At 41.7% G+C, this 18,927-nt stretch overlaps 1 protein-coding gene across 8 annotated transcripts in view; it reads right to left on the bottom strand.

Annotated features, from left to right (window-relative positions):
* Positions 1 to 1,886: 1,886 nt before the first annotated feature.
* Positions 1,887 to 18,927, bottom strand: part of ERG (ETS transcription factor ERG) — a 203,034-nt gene continuing 185,993 nt past the window's right edge. For all 8 annotated transcript variants that reach the window (XM_050784572.1, XM_050784576.1, XM_050784575.1 and 5 more), the window contains 4 exons: positions 14,190 to 14,258; positions 13,472 to 13,528; positions 12,805 to 12,852; positions 1,887 to 5,793 (listed from right to left, as the gene is read on the bottom strand). In XM_050784572.1, the coding sequence (XP_050640529.1) occupies positions 5,273 to 5,793; positions 12,805 to 12,852; positions 13,472 to 13,528; positions 14,190 to 14,258 (695 nt within the window). In that variant the 3' untranslated portion in view covers positions 1,887 to 5,272. The remainder of the gene's footprint in view (positions 5,794 to 12,804; positions 12,853 to 13,471; positions 13,529 to 14,189; positions 14,259 to 18,927) is intronic.

Genomic DNA, 18,927 nt, shown 5'->3' with positions numbered 1-18,927 from the left:
ACTAAGCCATCATTGATTTCAGACTCTCACCCCTGACTTTCTATGGATGTGTTTATAGACAACACTTAATATTTCACAGAACCCAAGTTGCACAGGACCGAAGAAGACCTAAATAGCCATGTAGTCCACGTGCTGCCAAACACCTGGCAAATAGTTACATTGTTGTTAAATAAGCACACCCCATATCCAGGAACTCCTGGACAAAGACTGACCATTCCATCTGGAGCTCCTCCAACTGTTAAAAAGCTCTCTCTTGAATTTGGCCAATGGACATCCTTGCTGAGCCCACCTTTAGTCCAGATGTTACCTTTCTGGATGTTCGTTCACGCATATATAGCTGCAAACGTTTTCTGACAGCTTGATATTGCTAGGCACTGTGCTGGGTCCTGAATCAATGGGTGATAAGGGTAATCCCACTCCCAGCAGAGACACTGACAGCCCCTCCTAGACATGGTCCTGGGTTCTCTCATTCCCCTTGTCTCTCCCCACTGAACTTGCACTAACTGTCCTATGTCACTCTTTAAGTGTAGGCCCACAATTGATATTGCAGTCTGTTTAATGTGTAACAAATAAGTCCTCATTTGTGACCTGTTTCAGAAAATGCAGCCTAAGATTGGGCAGTCATGTCACCTTCCTGTTTAATTTTCTGTTCATATGAGGCAAAATAGCTTAAGATTTAAAAAAAACTTTTGGCATTAGCTAGCCCTGGCACAAGCATTTGTTCCACCTCTTACCTTGGAGAGCTGGGCAAATTGTTCAATCTGTCAAGACTTTTTTTTTAAAGTGTACCATGGGGGCAGTTGGAAGGAGTAATGAGGCAGTGTATATACAGCACCTGACCTAGTCATGGCTCATTAAAAGCTGCTATTCTACATCTCATTGCTGTCATCTCCAAAACGCTGAAGTCCTTTTCACACATGCTGCTGCTCCATCAAACCCCCAGGTGTTTTGGAGAGGACTGGATGGAGGTCCTAACACCTTCAAGATCTAACCCATCACCTTAACCTGTTCTTTGGCATCCTGGATGTGTCACATAACCTATTGTCATCTCAGCCCCATGGCATTTGGAGCTGTGATCAGGATATCTTCTGTATCCTCATCTGAGTAAAGTATGACCAAGTAAGTTCAAGGGCGGCAGCCTGGGGTTTAATCCTGCGACCTCCCTTCTAGATGAGTATCCATTTTTTAATTAGTACTCTTTGGCTGTGCTTATTCAATCAGTCACAACCTTGTAATATCTCCAGACTGTTTTATGAAGTCCCGTCAGGATGAAATTCTGGCTACCTACTATTTCTGTATTATCTTCTTTAGGAAACATGCTGTGTGGCTATAGAACATGAAAAAACCATTTCTTTTTTCCATAAAGTTTCTACATGTAACATGCTTCCTGCAGAAGTTTGTAATTCACATCTTCTAGCGCAAATTATAATCAGGTAACATTATAACTTTCTCCAACAGAATAATAGTTTAACATTTTTTTGTGAGAAAATAATTATGTTTTACTCAGTAAAATGAGTTTAAAATTACAAGTTAGAAAAGTTTATCTAGTTGTTTCTGTATAGCATTAATCTGGGCTACTTTGTTAAAAATTTATTTTATTTTTGAATCAGGGTTTCACTCTGTCACCCAGGCTAGTGGTGTGGTCACAGCTCACTGCAGCCTTGAACTCCTGGGACTGCAGTTGTGCACCACCATGCCCAGCTAATTTTTGTATTTATTGATTTTTTTGTAGAGACTGGGTACTGTTATGTTGCCCAGGCTGGTCCTGAGCTCCCGGGCTCACGCGATCCGCCCGCCTCCGCCCGTCGAAGTGTTGGGATTACAGGTGTGAGTCAACAAGATTTCTTTAAATCAAGGTTAAGATAAAGAGAAGGCACAGAATTTGATGTATTTTTGAATAGTCCAAAGTAATTTTTATTCTCTAATTAGTCTCCTCATGACTTTATTTGAATGAAGTAATGAGAGGCTAATTAAACCAGCTTTAAAAAAGTATATTTTCTTCTCTTTCTCCAGGCAGTGGGTCACTTTGCAGCGCTGCAGAACACCTGTGCTTTCCCTGTGCCCCATCACCTTCCCAGCTCCCGAGCTGTAGCCATCTCGGCTGCACCTGCTGTCAGAGGGCAGCTCCTCGGGCTCCTGCTCCTGGGCTGCAGGTGCTACCTCTGTGCAGAGGGCTTAGGAGGAGCAGTGAGCCTTCTAACTGCAGCAGTCCTGACAAAGCAGTTTGTGAACCCCTCCGGGACATAAGGGCATCAAACTAGGAACAAAAATAAAGTCTCGACTGTGATTTGGCGATTTTACCACATACAAGGCCCGAAAGACAATTAAGACAAGAAAAGAAGACAGATCCCTTGCCAGCAGGAGTCTGATTGTACAGGAGTCTGATTGTACAGGAGTCTGAGTATACATCAGGGCAAGCCAAGAGACAGGGAGAAACAGAGAGAAAAGGTTCATGCAATTATGAATATGACCTGGAGGGTGTTTTGGAATTAGATTACAACAGGAACAGAGAATTAATGCCATTTTGAAACAATTTAAGAATTATGTATTTGAAGGAACTCAGTATTATCATGTTATCCAACATTATCCCAGTTGCTCATAAGACTTGCTAATAACCTGGGTGGGGGGTGGAGGGTTGAGGGATCTAACAGAAAACATCTGTTAAAATTGAATATGATAATCATGTCTTGTTTTTATGATCTTGCTCATGAGACAGTCTTGAAAGAGAGAACTGAGTGATTATCCAAGTAAATGTGTATTTCTATGCAGAATATAGGTGTGTCTTGACTTTGCATTCCAAAATAAAAATGACTGATCTTTTCCATTAGCACAGTTTGGGTCAGCCTAACTGCCAGCTTTCATGATTGTATTTATTTATTTTCCCTAAGGAGATACAGGCACTTTGTGGGCCTTCCCAGGCTGCTGCAAAATGATAGATGGTTGGGCTCTGTCTAATCCAAATGACACGGTGTGTCGGGAGCGTTGGTAATCGTATCCTGCCGACTTCGAAGCCCACTGCCAAAACATCCACAGCACAGAGGTTTGGCAACTTCACATAATCATAGCAAAAGGATTACAACGTGAAAAAACAGGCCCTGAAATAGCTATGAAAAGGGCCAATTCAGAAACCGATTCAGCTAAGATGTTTAGGCTAGCGCCTTCGCACGGTCACCTTGTATTTTCACCTTTGAGTTGCCTTCACCTGGACTAAGGTTGGCAGCATTTGTGAGGCAAAGAAAAGATGCCCAGGGAAACTGGCTCTAGATTATAGAAATAAACATTGTCTTCAAGGGATAGCCAGCGTATCAGGTTCAGGACTCGTGAATCCCAAGCCACAGTGCCCAGGTAACTGATGTAGCAAGATTAAAGCTGTCTACCTAAGTGAGATCTCCTGAAAGAGAAACCGCATGGCAAATCTAGAAGTTGTCCCTTGTTTTGGTAAAGTGAGAAATTGCAGCTATCCATGACACTTTATTTACCAGTAATAATACAGTTTGCATTTTGAGCGGTAGCTTGTTCACCATTCAACAAATGTTTTTTAATCACAGCAGGAATTAAGGGTGATTTGTGACCAGGTGCTGAACTAGAATTTCTCAATGACAACCCCAGCTTCCTAGGCCTCTTTCCATTCCAGGCATAAATATGGAGGCTCCGATGTGGAACCTGGGGTCCTTCTGTTCCAAAAGGGGCTAGAAATAAGAGACATGAGGGTGAAAGAAGGACCTGCAGAGGCTGACGCCGTCTGGGTACCAAACATCCTGTTTGCTTGACTCTCCCTTGCACAAGTTCCTGGACAAAGTAAAATTATAACACAAAATCCACAACATCCAGCACGTTTTCATTAAGCAACTTTAGTCACTAAAAAAAGTGCAAATGCAGACTCCTGTATAAATCTGATTTGCCATGCTAGGCCAAGCTTATTTTATTACATACATTCTGCATTCTAAGAACTAATAACTTCATATTGTAAACATTAAGCATACAGAGTTAAAATTCAAGGCCACATTATATCATTGATTGTCTCTTTTGTCGTGTGTCTTTGGCTGGCCGAGATCAACTCGTAGTGTATAAATGCATAAGTTATATAATTATTATATAAAAAGGGGGGGAAAAACATTGACTTGTATACTTCATTCTGACAAACGCACAGCGTTCGCGACTCAAAGGAAAACTGGAGGCCGCCTACCCAAAATGCCTGCGTGATTTCTGATTGTGGCAGCCAGGAAGGCCATCTCTTACCTGACCCTGTGGAGAACAAAGCCCCCACATAATGATGAGGTCCTGAATGTTTCTCTTAAATATCAGACAATTCCAGTTAAAATTTTCATTTGACAAACAAAGAAAGAGATGCACATTTTTGTTTCTGAATTCTACTACTTCCCCTTTCTCCATTACGCTGTGTCCTTTCTCCTAACACTGGGTTTGGTATAACACTGACTGCATGAACCCTCAAGTCTCCGTAACTCATTGTACACAGTCCCCAAATGTCCTGAGTCCAGTCTTCATTGCTTGAGAAGTTTCTTTCCCAGCCCTGGTCTCCTCCTTCTCTGCCTCCTCCTTCTCCTCCTTCACCCCTCTGTCTACGGTCACACGCTCACTCTATACACATTCTCAGTCCCACCTTTTAGTTCACAGTCCCGGTAATACTGTAAAGGAGTTGGAAACTTTGGGTCATCTTCACAGTTTGAGAAAGCTGACAGCTGTCCATCAAACGGAATGTATTGGATTTCAACCAAAACAGCACATGCCGTGCAGTTGCGTATCAATGTCTGTTGATGGGCCACAGTCTCTCTCATGTCTTTTCTCTTGTTTTTGATATGTTTCTATTTTTAAATACAGGTAGTTTTCCTTAAAATGGCATTATAAACGGTATGTTAGGTCAAAACTGTGTTGTTTCTATTGCTTTAGTTTCATCCCAGTTTGCATTAGCGGGATTCCAAACTCTACTCTAAAGTTTATACATTTCTTAAGACCACTTTCTTTGGCATTTTGTCCTTAAGACTTCATGCTTCTACATACACTGTCTTTTACAAGGTCAGTCCACAGATGATATGTCCATATTTGTGACATTTTTAGCATCCTCCTCATTTCTGTAGTAAGACTTCAGTAACTCCCTCCCAAGAGTCTTTGGATCTCTTCCCCGGCTTCCTTCCCCAGCCCCAGTAAAGCTTTTTTCATTCCTCTTGAGGCACTTTTGATTCATGTTCTCCGATAGAGTTTGTGGCGATGGGCTGGTGAATGCACGCTGATGGGAAAGGCCTCCATCAGGTGTTTAGTAGTAAGTGCCCAGATGAGAAGGCATATGGCTGGTGGGGAGCCTAGTGTTAGGGTATATACCCCCAGTTGGTGAATTCCAGTATGGGTTTGGGGCAGCAAAAAAACTGGAAGATGTCACGGGGAGGGCTGGAGGGTGGGGTGCCACAAAGTTCATCTTCTGCGGGTGGGCGTGATAGGAGCCCATGTACGGGAGGTCTGAGGGGTACTTGTACAGAGATGACTCCGGGGGGTGGGGCTGGAGGGCCTGGGCGATCCCGTGGAAGTCGAACTTGTAGGCGTAGCGCTTCCCGTGGACCTTGGTCATGATGTTCTTGTCATAGTAGTAACGGAGGGCGCGGCTGAGCTTATCATAGTTCATATTGGGTTTGCTCTTCCGCTCTCCCCAGCGCCGGGCCACCTCGTCGGGATCCGTCATCTTGAACTCCCCGTTGGTGCCTTCCCAGGTGATGCAGCTGGAGTTGGAGCTGTCCGACAGGAGCTCCAGGAGGAACTGCCAAAGCTGGATCTGGCCACTGCCTAATGAGATCAGGAGAGGAAGGAAAATTCCAGTGAGCACAGGTTCCAGGGGAAAGAGGCCCTTTGTGATGAGGGAAGAAGGTGCTATTGGTGTGTCGCCCACATTCCCTTCACCAGGCCTGTCCATCCATCCCTCAGCTGCAGGCGTGAGGACTGCTCTCATTCCATGGCCACCCATTTCTCCAGAGAACTGCCCTTGCCTTAACAGAGCCGCCGCCTCACCCACCCCCAGGTATCCCACAGCTGGTGGACTGAACAGGGTAACGTAGGCCGGCCCCCTTGCCTCAAGGAAAGACCAATTCCACGACACTATTCAGGCTCCAGCGCTCCTGTGGGATTGGGCTGAAACAGCGTCCAGCTGCAAGGAGGCTTGGAGGAGGCCAGAAACTTCCTTAGCGCTGCACCTGCCCTGTGCTTCTTCCCATTCTCTCTCTCCTGAGAACATGCCGTTAATCATTCACCTGCACAAGCATCCTTACCCCAAGCTCTGCATCTAGGGAACCCGAGCCAGGATGATGGTCTAACAGATTCAAGACCTAGATGGAATGCAGGGAATTCATATGGGGCAGAGTTCAGGCTGGTTCCATCCATTTCTGACTTCCTTAAAAGAACAGCCAGATCAACCTGGTGTTTAGAGGATGAAAGAGCTGTATTTTTTCCCCCCTATTTTGTGAAGCAGAAAAGTACTGTTATGTGGATGGCAATAATGACTTAATGCCATTTATATTGGCTAGGTCAAGTAAGATAATAAAAGTTAGATTTAGGAAATGAACTTCTAAAAGTTTATGGAAAAAAATTGAGAATGGAAGTAAACATCATTATTTCTAACATAACATTTTGCTGGCGCTCAGAAAGCAATTCTGTCAAAACTTTTCCTAGAACAGAATTAACCCACTCAAAATGAGGAAGTTTAGGAAAAAAAAAAAAAGCTGGCTCTTTTTCAAACCCGATCACCAGTTCCAGTATTTGGGCAAGGGCATCGTAACGGAAACCAATGCGTTGCCTGTGCCCTGCAATGCCAATTGTGTCAAGCGGCATTTCCAGAAGAAAAAACCCAACAATGAGTGATTGCAAGTCCCCTTGGGAAGCTGAATGAGACTCTTCCTTTGTCAAAGAGATCACATTTAGCTGGGTGGACAAAGTCAGAATTTTCTTGATTTCACTGAGAGCATATAGATATGGCTTTGTTTAATGAAATTCAAAGAAAAATCTAGGCACAGCTAGCTGCTATGTCACAATACTTGAAGATAATTTATGGCTCCCTAGAAGACAGCAGCATGTAAATATTGACAATAGTATCAGTACCGAGAGAGGCTAAGCTCTGCTGAGCATATTTCATAAGCGTAAGAATGGATGGGAGGTGGGTCCTTCCTCCTGAACTCCAGTTATAGCACTGCCTTAGACTTATTACCAAAAGATTATCTTTTATTATATCGTAAGTAATATCATTCAATGTGATAAAATGATTAAAGTAACTTTAACTGACATCTACTCAGGGAATTAACATAATGTAAAAATCAATTTTAAGATCGTTTTCTTCTAAATCCTTGCTGGCCTCCTATATATATCGCCCAACTCATAAACCCTTCTTTGCATGTTGGCTACATGGAAATGGATATATTTGTGAATTTATCCATACAATAGCACTGTGAGAAAGGTCAGCTTTTTCTGAATCTGTTCTGGAAAGTGCTCATTTTCAGTCTAGCAGCACATTTGAAATTTTTAACAGCTTGTAGCTCATTGCAGTGGAAGCCTTTGCTTTTTCAGAACCACATATACACACTGTTCCCAATCAAGTTTCGTTGCCTGCAACATTTCATTAATATGCGTGTAGAAAACACAAAGAATGGTATGAGAAAACCATATGGTCTTAGTATATATATTGTAACCAAAAAATTACAACTTGAAAAAAATTCCATAGATGACCTGGGAATAGGAAAAGGCATGGATTTTTGATTTAACAGTCTTCACAGATGCTTCAATATAAACACATACGGTTGTTTGAAAATAAATATTCAGCGTCAACTTTCTCCCATAGAGAAAGCAACTCCACAGACCTGCCGAAATCACACTTGGAATCGACTCAAACCTTGGCACTGCCTCTTAGCAATTTTTCCCTCACCCACTTCTTTTATAAATGTGTGTAGGACAGAACCAGTGGACAAAAGTGATCTCACGTCTCTCCTATTTCTGAAGAGTTAGAAAGCAGGGGACCTAAATTCGTGGCAGCAAACTCAATGCCCAAAGGATAGATGAGCTAATTTCTCACTTGACTATTTTACCCATTAGCCATAAAGACACAGGGCTCAGGACTGTAAGCATTTCCAGGGAGGGTCTATAGAAAGAAGAGATCTGTAAGCAAAATTCATCAGCTTTCAAACCTTGAAAGAAACCTGGAAATGCAAAATCAATGAATGTTTAAGTAAATGGTAGAAAACGTAACATTATGTCAAACTCATTAACTGTTAAATTTAATATTTGTAACGAAATTCACTGCATTTTGCAGTGTGTAGAACAAATGTTCTCACCGCAAGAATTCTCAAAAATGAACAATGGTTGTTAAAAAATTGTCAATGGTAAAGGAGTTATTCTCAGTCATAAAATTTTAAGAGCAATTTTTAAATTCTTATTTTACTTCCAAAACAATAACATTTAATGTGTGATGAGGTGCATTTTAGAATATAGAGATTTCAAAACAAGAATGCTTAGGGTTAAGGAAAGCCTAAAAGTGGCTCGGGTCACTCATGGGCCAAACCAGGGTTTACAAAGAGAAGCTCTTGAAAGACAAGAGCTTTCACTGAGTAGCATCACCCAAGAAAAGTAAACCCTTCAGATCTATTTTTGTTTTACTCTATCTTAATAACATCCTTGCAATGTCAGTAAGGAGCAACTAGTTTTTTCTTAGGGTAATTACCAAAATGAAACAGATTTGGGGGTAAAAAACAGTGGCAAGCAGCATTGCCCACCTACGGAGAACCCTGTGGATGAAAGGGAGTGGCTGTGGCTTTTAAGAAGACAGAAGGCACTCCTTTAATTTTACAGAGGAAAGAAATCTCCTAATACTGTTAAAAGAAAGGGAGAGAAACAGGGTAGCAAAGGCGTACAGACTGAGCAAAAATGGACCAAAAAAAAAAAAAAAAAGAAAACCGAAACGGTTTACAAACCACAGAGCAAAGCAGAGAGCTGCAGAGTGACTCAGCAGCTGTGCGTCTGGTGGAAACAGCAGCCTGCTGCAAAGCCCCGCAGCTGTCAGCTGATGAACACGGGCAGTAAATACAGTCGTGAGGGGCCCCGCCAGTTCCACGGTGGCAGTGGTTTGAGGCCACTTTCTCTAGAAGCCAGGGGTGGTGCAGAAGATCCCGCGTGCATGGCCTGGACCCTCTGCAAGGCAGCAGGTGTGTCCTGAATGGAAGTCTCTGCCCCGAGGCTCAGGCATCACTTACTGGAGGGGCAGAAAAGCATGGTGGTAGGGAGCACCAACTTTGGAGTTGCCACTGCCTCAGTTGAATCCTGCCTCTGCCCTTTGTGGGGCCTTTGGCAACTCTCCCAGCTCTCTCTGCCTCAGTATCCTCATCTGTAAAGTGGGCATGATGGTAACAGTACTATCTTGCGAGATCATGGTAAGGATGAACTCAGTACATGAATGGTCTTGTCATCACTTCTTTGGGCTGAAAATCAGAGTTTAAGGAAAGATAACACTCCTCTCCTATAGCCAGGAAATGCCCAAAGAAAAGAGAAATACTGTTCAATTGGCCTTTTGAACCATGAAGAAACTTGAAAAGGTGCTATTCTTGGGCTGACTGATATCCTCTGAAGGCTTACTGTGTGCCATGCACCATTCTAAACGCTTTACATGTGTTGATTTATTTAATCCCCACAGGAGTCATGTGATTAGCCCACTGGAGAAGTGAGGAAATTGGAGGTTAGAGAGGTAGACTGACGTATTTTTCTCAGCGCCGGCAAGGGTTGAAATCCAGACCCTAGGCTGCCATGCTTAATCACTGCGCAAACTTGCTTTCAGGCCTGGTTTATGCACACCTCTGCAGCCTCCCCAGGTCCTTTCCATGTTGTCGCCTCCCTGGGGGGCTCCCACTGGAAGACTGCACACTCCCACCTCCTAACAAATGCCAAAACATCCCTAACCTGGTCTGTCGTTCTGCAAGAGGCAGGATGCATTTTCATGTGCACCACTGAAGAGGGAGCCTCTGAACATAACCCAACAAAGCTCTTTCATTAGAGGAACCATGTTAGATTCTCAGCTGCTCTGATGGCACGTAAAGGAGCTGTGTTGCTTATAACCGATCCATGATACCAGAATGCAGGGACACACTGTTCTCAGCAGGAGAAGTGATGTCCAAAGTGCACATCAAATGAATATTTGGGATAGAGATGTTGGGATGATGACATCATCTTGTGCATTCATACTATATGATGCAATCTTTCCACTTAAAATGAGGAAAAGGAATTTGTATTGTATGAAAAGCAAAGACAGCAATTTGTAAGTGATGAAGGATTTATTTATCAGAGAATAGAAAAATAGAATCAAACAGGAAGAAGCATTCTAATTAATACAAAGATAAACGACATTCTGGTTTCAGGGGAACAATTCACACGAGCACAACAGACACAAACCTAAGGATAGATGGAGAGAAAGTCGAATTCATCATAAACTAAATGAAATAAACCTTTATCTTAAAGTCACTTGGCTGCAAATCAAAGGTAGGATGTTGCTATTTTCTCCAGGCCCATTAAAAAGAGTCTTAATGGTATGAAGTGCAGTCCTGTTTCCCCAGGCCTGTGATGAGTTTCCAGTCTCCTTGCTTGAGCTCAGGTCCCTCTATCGACAAAGGGCATCCCCAGGCTGCTGGGCCCAGGGCAGGTGCGGTGTTCCCTTGTGAGAATTGGCACTCTGCTTAGGAGCAAGTGACTCTGGCCCTGTTCTACAAACAAGCCAAGCAGTACCTTTGGGCTGTGACAATGTGGTCATGAACATATATATTTCATTTGGCCAATGTGTTAGTGCAAAGGCCAGTTTAGTCTTCTTTGGTGCAGCTTGACTCTTTCCTCCTCTTCCTTCCCGACCTCAGATTCATCGCCTGCACCTAAGCAGTTATTACCCTGAAAGGAAATCCTTGCTTTCTATTCTCACAGTCTGCATTTTGTAAGACCTCCTCTTCCCTTCATACTTAGTCAGCGGCAGAGTAGGGCAAGAAAACAAAAGCAGACTTTGTAGACAGAGTTAGGTTACAAATCTGACCTCCCTTATCATTGGCTGTGTGACACAGGAAAAATTACTTAACTTCTCTGGACTTCTAATTCCTCTCCTGTAGGATGGAGATAGTAACCTCCCAGGGCTGCCATGAGGCACAGAAGGGACCACAGACATTCTATCGGGGGCATTCTGCGGGGTGGGAGCTATTTGATTGTTATTTCACATGATTGTATTAACATTCCCAGAGTGTTTCAGCTTCCGTCATTTTCTTTTTTCTAATCTATCCTAACATTGCTGCCAGATCAGTCTTCCTGAAGCATGACTGATAATAATCATCTCAAAACATAGTGATTATTTGTATTTGAATGGTTATATGGCAGAGTTGCAAATGAAAAGCTGAGTAGAAGGCTGAGAAGAGACCACAGCCTCAGGAGCCTGGGCTACTAGATGAAAGCCAGCATGAGCAAAAAGGGCCAGTGGCTCTGTGTTTGGGACAATGTTGTAACTCCCTGTGTCCATCTCTCCAGCGACCGAAAGCTCCCTGAGCTAAAGGACTATATCTCGTTATCCTTGCCTTTCATGTATGCAACAAATAATTATTGAGCACCTAGTCTAGGCCCCAGGCTAACTAGTTTTCTTTAGATTTTCAGCTGTAAAAAAATTTCATTGAATTCATTAACATTAACCAAAATTTAACATCAAAAATACAGATGCTCAAAAATGATAACGTTTCATGTTTTCAATGTGTAGATTCTCTTGCAGGGATGTATACTGATTAAATCTGAATTATTCCATTTCCAACCTTATTTTGGCCTCAACATTTAGGAAATATAATTCCATCTTTGCTTGCAATATACCTGTAACATCTTGGCATTTGAATTTGCAGTTGGGAATATGCAGCATAGGCTACGAATTTCTGAAGTTGGTGCCAGCACAGCTGGTTCTGATCTGAATACAAACAAATAAAACTATGTAGCTGGCACTGAAACACTAGGACAGGTGACAAACCTTGGCAATGCACTGGTTACAAATGGGCTAATTAAGAATCTGCTCTTTCTTGTAGCATTGAAGTTCAGAAACAGACCATCGAAGATGAGCCTGAATTTGAAGTCTTGTGGTTGTATTAAGGCTCTCTTTTAAAAAATACTAGTTATTTTATCTGCTTGTATAATGGGTTGAATTGTGTTCCCTCAATTCCCTATGTTGAAATCTTAACCCGCAGTATCTGAGAATGTAACCTTTTTATGGAGATAAGATCCTAAATAAGGTAATCAAGTTACAGTAAGGTTACAGGGTGGGTATTCCAATCTGACCGACATCCTTATGCAAAAGAGATATTTGGACACAGCGACTGACACACACAGAGAGATGATGATGATAAGAGACACGAGGAGATGATGGCTATCTGTAAGACAGGGAGAGTCCCCAGGACAGATCCCTCCCTCACAGCCCTCAGAAGGAATGAAACCTACTATTGGGACACTCTGATTTCAGACTTCCAGCCTCCAGAACTGTGAGACAATAAATTGTTGTTGTTTAAGCCACCTAATCCATGGTGCTTTGTTACAGCAGCCCTAAAAAACTATTACAGCTTGGATTAGGTTATAATGTTCTTTGCTGAAGCTGAAATCCTAATTTATAACCCGACCCATTTTTCCATTAAGGCAAATAATTCAGTGAGACCTAAAACTAAAATTTGTTCAGTCGAAGGAATTTCTCACCAATACCAATTTACTTTTCAAAATAGCCACTGCCAAAAAGGTAACTTTGTAAGAAGAAAATCATCAGCAGTTTCTCACCTGGATTTGCAAGGCGGCTACTTGTTGGTCCAAGAATCTGATAAGGATCTACAACAAAAAGAAACAAAGTCAAATCCTAGACATAGTTGTGACATAGTATGATGTGACTTCAGACGTAATGCCTGACTCAATTGTGTTTTCAGATTTCAGAGCTGAAAATGTCCCCCAACTGCAAATCAACTGCCTCCACCTCTTCTATGAGAGAAGATGTCACACAGCATCTCAGATGTCTTGCTAGGGGACTCCTAGTTGGTGGCAGGGCTTGGATTCCATCCCAGGATCCCGACACGTAGCTCAGGGCTCACACCAACCAATGACATAAAGAGGGCAAACATGTGCCAAGCCCCATCAATCCAGGGCTGTGCAGCCTGTGTTGTTCGGGCATGGAAAGTAAAATTAAAAAAAAATAATGGATCACAAAGCAGCAGCCTGTGTGCAAGTAGAATGTTTTTTTCTATATTTATTGCATAGTTGGGGATGTGTTTTAGCACCATCTCAAGTCACCTCGCGTGAGTAGGCTGGTGACTTGGGCCCTATCTTATGTATGGAGCAGTCAAAAAGAGGCAAAAAATCATGTTAACTTCCATTAAAAAGTGATACATTTTAGAAACGTGTTGCTGAGCCTGAATCTTCTCTAATGCTTATTCAGATGGCCCCTGAAACATACCTAACTGAGGACGCTGGTCTTCAGTTTTGGGCACTGTGGAAGGAGATGGTTGAGCAGCTGAAAATCCAGAAATACAAAAGGCAATTAGCTATAACAGATTTGGTCATGAGTCTTTGATGTTGTTGTAAAATCATTCTATCAGTTAATTTAGTTATTAACATAATAGTCTAAATCAGAAGCATCTTATGGTAAGGAAAAATTTTCCTTTCTAATGAAACCAAATGTAAAAACATTGTAACAAAAAAAGAGGACATTTCCAATTATTTAAAAAATGGATACCTCCCAGTTTTTCCAAAAGTTAAAACAAAAGAGAATTTGGGATGGCTTACCAAATAGATTACAATAAATCATAGTCTAAGATAAACACATAAAGGGAAACCATCAGTCAAATAAAGTAAAGCCAGGGATACTTTTAAGCATGGCCAGGATTCAGGAAATCACCAATTATTTAATGTGTACTCAAACATCCCATGAAACATGCATTTCTGAAGGTTGAAATACACTACATCATTGCTTTATTTTTGTTATGAAATTTGTGATGACCCAAATAGAGAAAGAATCACTGCAGTTAAAGATCAATTGTACTCTGTTGTCAATGGAACAAACCCACCACGTGTTGCAAAATCACAGATTAGCCACAGAAATTACTATATACTCCATCAACAGTCATCAACTGCCTGTGACATGAAACTCAGGGCCATGGGAGCCAACACTGTACCTTTCGACTGGGGCGTGGGGTGGCCGTGACCGGTCCAGGCTGATCTCCTGGGAGGCTCATACGGTAAATCTGTAAAGACAAATAAATTGACTAAAAGATCAATCGTGTAATTTTTATAAGAGATGTTTTGGTTTCTTATTTGATTTTGCATTTATTAGAATAAATTGTGTGCTAAAAAAATCTGGTAATCCAAAGAATATCCCACTAGATTTGAGTTTAATTTCCAAATCAAAATTTCATATATTATAGTGGTCTAAAATTCTCACCCGTTTATCTGAAAACTCTCATTGACAGATTCTCCCAGAGCTTGGTGACTCTTCTAATTTCCTACAATCATAAGTCAAGACCCTAATAAAAGTTTCTTACAATTTAGTTCACCCTGCTTCCACTGGGACTGATCTACATCTGTCTCTTTATTATCTTCATGACTCATTCAAAATACAGTCTACAATTTGGATGAACCAGCCCATTTTTGTTTGAGGTCTGCCCCTAAAACAATCAAATGACATTCAGCTTCTTTTTCTTCTTGCATCTCCTAGGAAATGCCTTATCTTTTTATTTGCCAGTTGCCTCTCTTAGCCAACTCTCATTTTCCCTTTATAACCTCATCAATTTATATTAAATCAGTCTTATCTGATCTAGTGATTTTCGTAGGCAAATGTCTCCCATTTCTAATGTTCTAAATAAATTTAGAATTTCTCTAAAATGAACTGCATGAAATGAATTACAGGACTGAAATAGTATTGCTCCCACAGCACATTGATGATGACCTTCTGAGCTTAAGTACATGCCAAACATTTCTTTGTATTTATAAAGTAGTATTACTTGTCCCATAAACCTTCATTTACTTTTCATATGCAAATTTAGTAACTATACTTCTGCATCCTCAGTGTGAGTCCTATTAATGATTATCAAAGCTCTATGTCATTTAAGGTTTGTTTCACAAATATATTCCAGAAATCTTATTATACATACTTTTGCTAAGAGAGCATATCTCAGGCTATTTCTACATGCAATCTTATTACATAACTGTTTCAAAATTATGTCTTCTTGGATTGCTGGGTCTCAGTTCAATGTCATGTGTCATTCTGGGTCAAGTGAAGGCCATGGCCAAATATCTCGGCAGGTTCTTTGCTGCCAGACACCAGGAGATGGGTACAAAATTTCACTTGGAGGATAGGACAACGCAATTGTTTTTAAGCTTCTCTTTAAACAAATATTTTAATTTTGTTTAAAACCAGCAATTTGATGGGTCAGTCTTCAAAGAGCTTGACTGTGTTACAGAAGATGTGTCTCTTCCTATTTTCATATCCCAATGAGAATAGAAATGATAGGCAGCGTGAAATTCAACACAGAATCTCCTTAATGCATTTGGTCTGTTTGGCTGCAAGCATCTTTGCTACTAGTGTGGTCTATGAAATCCTACCCTTCAGAGCTTTGGAGAATTAGATAATTTTTCTTTTTAAACTGCTATTACTCACTCCTCTCTCTCAGCTGGCATTTTTGCATTTTTGGACCTAAATCTTTCCCCACCCAGCTCCTCAGATTTTCACATTTCTGGTGTTGGGGTTACACATAGGAATTAAATCTGCAGCCCCTAACAATTTACAACTGAATTTCAACTTAAGTCTCTGAGAACACTCGGCACATGGGTTCTCAGTCAGTTGCATTTTGACAAAAAAAAAAAAAAAAAAAAAAAAAAAAAAAAAAAAGGATAGCCAGAGTTTCAATTTGCGAATTGTCTCAGAAAGAAAAATCTACTTGTGAGGCAGTCCTAGACACATCTAGCCTAATTTAGGAGCAGAAAGGCACATTAACTAAGGCCTTCTATTTACCAAATGAAAAAAAGCAAGATAATACAGAAATATGTTCTAGATCTCTGTTTCTCAAAAGGTGGTCTGTGGACCAGCAACATCAATAATACCTGGGAACTTGTTAGAAATGCAGGATCTTACCCCAGACCTACTGCATCACAATCAGCATTTTTTTTTTTTTTTTTGAGACGGAGTCTCATTCTGTCACCCAGGCCAGAGTGCAGTGGCGCAATCTCAGCTCACTGCAGCCTCTGCCTCCCGGGCTCACGCCATTCTCCTGCCTCAGCCTCTTGAGTAGCTGGGACTACAGGCACCCGCCACCACACCGGGCTAATTTCTTTTTGTATTTTTAGTAGAGACAGGGTCTCACCATGTTAGCCAGGATGGTCTCGATCTCCCGACCTCGTGATCCACCCGCCTCGGCCTCCTAAAGTGCTGGGATTAGAGGCGTGAGCCACTGCACCTAGCCTCAGAATCAGCATTTCTGGGTGACTCTGGTGCACACTGAAGTCTGAGAAAGCCTGCTCTAGACCACTGCTCTTTTCAGGAACTCTGTTTTCCTGCAGATGGTTTCAGTAATGCTATCTAGAGTGTGCAAAGACAAACTAAAAAATGGTTGAAAGAGTTCTAGATGGATTGCTTTTACCCATGGAATAAGTATGCTAATGGAACTGATAGAAGACATCAGTAGGTTAGTCAGATACTACCTTAAACAGAAAATTATTGCTCATGAAATGTGACTGGGAAAAAAAATAAATGCCTAACTACTACTCCCAAAATATTTTGAAACTCTTTATTCACAAAATCCTTCTTAGGGTGTATAACCATATCCCATTCTCCCTTGAAAATAAGTCAAAACTTAACACCAAACAGAGTTTACTTTTCAGCCAAGTATTTGAGACACTTATATGAACAATGATTAACATGTTCATAAACATATTGCCATGGAAGATATGTGGGCTTTTGTTTTCTCCCATGACATTCTGGTTCAATGCTTCCTTATCAGCTACCGATTATATGCTGTGGGCCCTGAGCACCCCGTGGGATACGACATTGGGAAACATTCAACTCAGGCTCCCTGAGATGAGGGACAGCCAGGGGTGACTGCTGTGGCAGCTACACCGTCTCAAAGCCTTAGTAGTTCTGCTCTTGACTGCTTGAAAAATCACTCCTCCATGTATCTCTGCTAAGTGTCCTTTATTGATAATAGAGCATTGGACTTCCAGTAAGAATACATTTTACATTTAATTTTTGCTGACCATTTCAACACCCTCTCCATTTCTCTTTAACTTTGATCTTCAAGGTCATGAACTCATACGCTTGGCAGAAGTGCCCATGTAAGGGAAGGTTGCTTTCTGGCACTGGTTCTGCTGTTTTATCTGTAAGAGACTGTGTTTGGAAACTGAGCTTTATAAAAGTCATTGCATAGGCAGCTTGGGTGAACATAGATGTACATTACATTACAACAGTATAAAAAACGGCATGAAGCTACAAATAGGGAGTTCGGCTAGTGCTGACCCGTATACATGAGCAACTGTGTTGATTTCCTGGAAGCTGGGATCAGCTTCTCATTCTGAATGAGACTCCTCCTCCACCACACCCTTTTGAAGACATCAATCAATTAATACAACGTTCTGGCTACCCTTTCCTGGAGGGCTAAGTTCAGCCAAGTTTTACATTCTCCCTTCATCAAACTCACTGAGGAGGAACCTCTAGCTCTTGCCGCCCCCTGCCTACCCGCTTTATTTTTTAAAGGGCAAGAATGTGGATCATGGAAGAGCTCATCCTCATTCTGCAGGATCTACACCATATCTGCAAAGCAACTCTGGAGGCTCCCTGGCTGGGCTGGAAAAAGATGAGACTTGTCTGCTCTTGAAATTAGATGCTAATGGGGAACACAAATTAGGAAGACCAAGAGCTGCTGCTGAGAACCAATCTATAAACGTCTGTGAAATGAAAAAAAAAAAAAAAAAAAAAAAGTTTGAGTCAACCTTAACATAATTAAGTCGCCCTCTATTTTCCTCCAGATCTTCTTAAAATTCTATATCAAAGGCATGGAGATTTGGAAACATTTTGCATTCCCTTCTTGCCTAGGTTTGCAGATCCCTGTGGTTATATAAGAACTAAGGGGAAGCAAAGAATGCAGTGTTAGCCATTTGCTAAGATATAGGCTTTACATAACACCTAACTGAGAGGTGCTATGCAGTAGTTGCATTGTCTCACTATGCCTAGCTGTGCTGAAAAGCACCAGGCTGTGAGCTCCAATGCAGGAATGATTTAAGATTCCAAGAAAGCCCTGAAGAGCAGCAGCTTCAAAGTGGAAGCGAAGGCTGCATTTGCAGGCTTAACTCTCTAATCTCTTTTGATAACACCCTAGAGGCATATCATAATATATGGGTTGTCATGGGGATGGAAGAGGAAAGGATGGGGTTGCAGAACATCATCCTTGGGGTAGAACTGAGCTTTTGCATGACCTGCTCCTGAGAGGACAGGCAGGGTGGTGCACTGTGTAGTTAACAGGGGCTTGCAAGATTCTGTGGATCTGTTTTTGCCACTTTTTTCCCCTGAGACCTCAAAGGGCTATGGCTCCAAAAGAAGTGGATTCAGCAAAATAGAAGGGTGTTTGCAGAGGAGGTACAGAAAGGGATTCTGGTCACAGTAACTGCAACAATGTAAGAAACACGTGAAACATCATAAAATAATAATCATAATAAACAACAGAGTGTAACATGATATGCCTATGGGTTGACACTTATGAGAGTAGAGAAGACTGTCTCAATGCTAATTCAACAAAGGGGTCGTGAAAGACAGTAAATCTCGAATCAGGAAAATGTGGGAAAACACTAGGTACGGGCATGCAAGGAAAAGGGATGAGGTTTGGACAAATGGCGGGTGGTGGTGGTGGCAGGGCATGTCCACATGTG

The sequence above is a fragment of the Macaca thibetana genome, chromosome 3 (genome assembly GCF_024542745.1).
Source record: "Macaca thibetana thibetana isolate TM-01 chromosome 3, ASM2454274v1, whole genome shotgun sequence".
In the NCBI taxonomy this organism is placed as follows: Eukaryota; Metazoa; Chordata; class Mammalia; order Primates; family Cercopithecidae; genus Macaca; species Macaca thibetana.
Note: the sequence above shows the minus strand (reverse complement) of the source record. Positions and strands in the feature narration are given on the sequence as shown.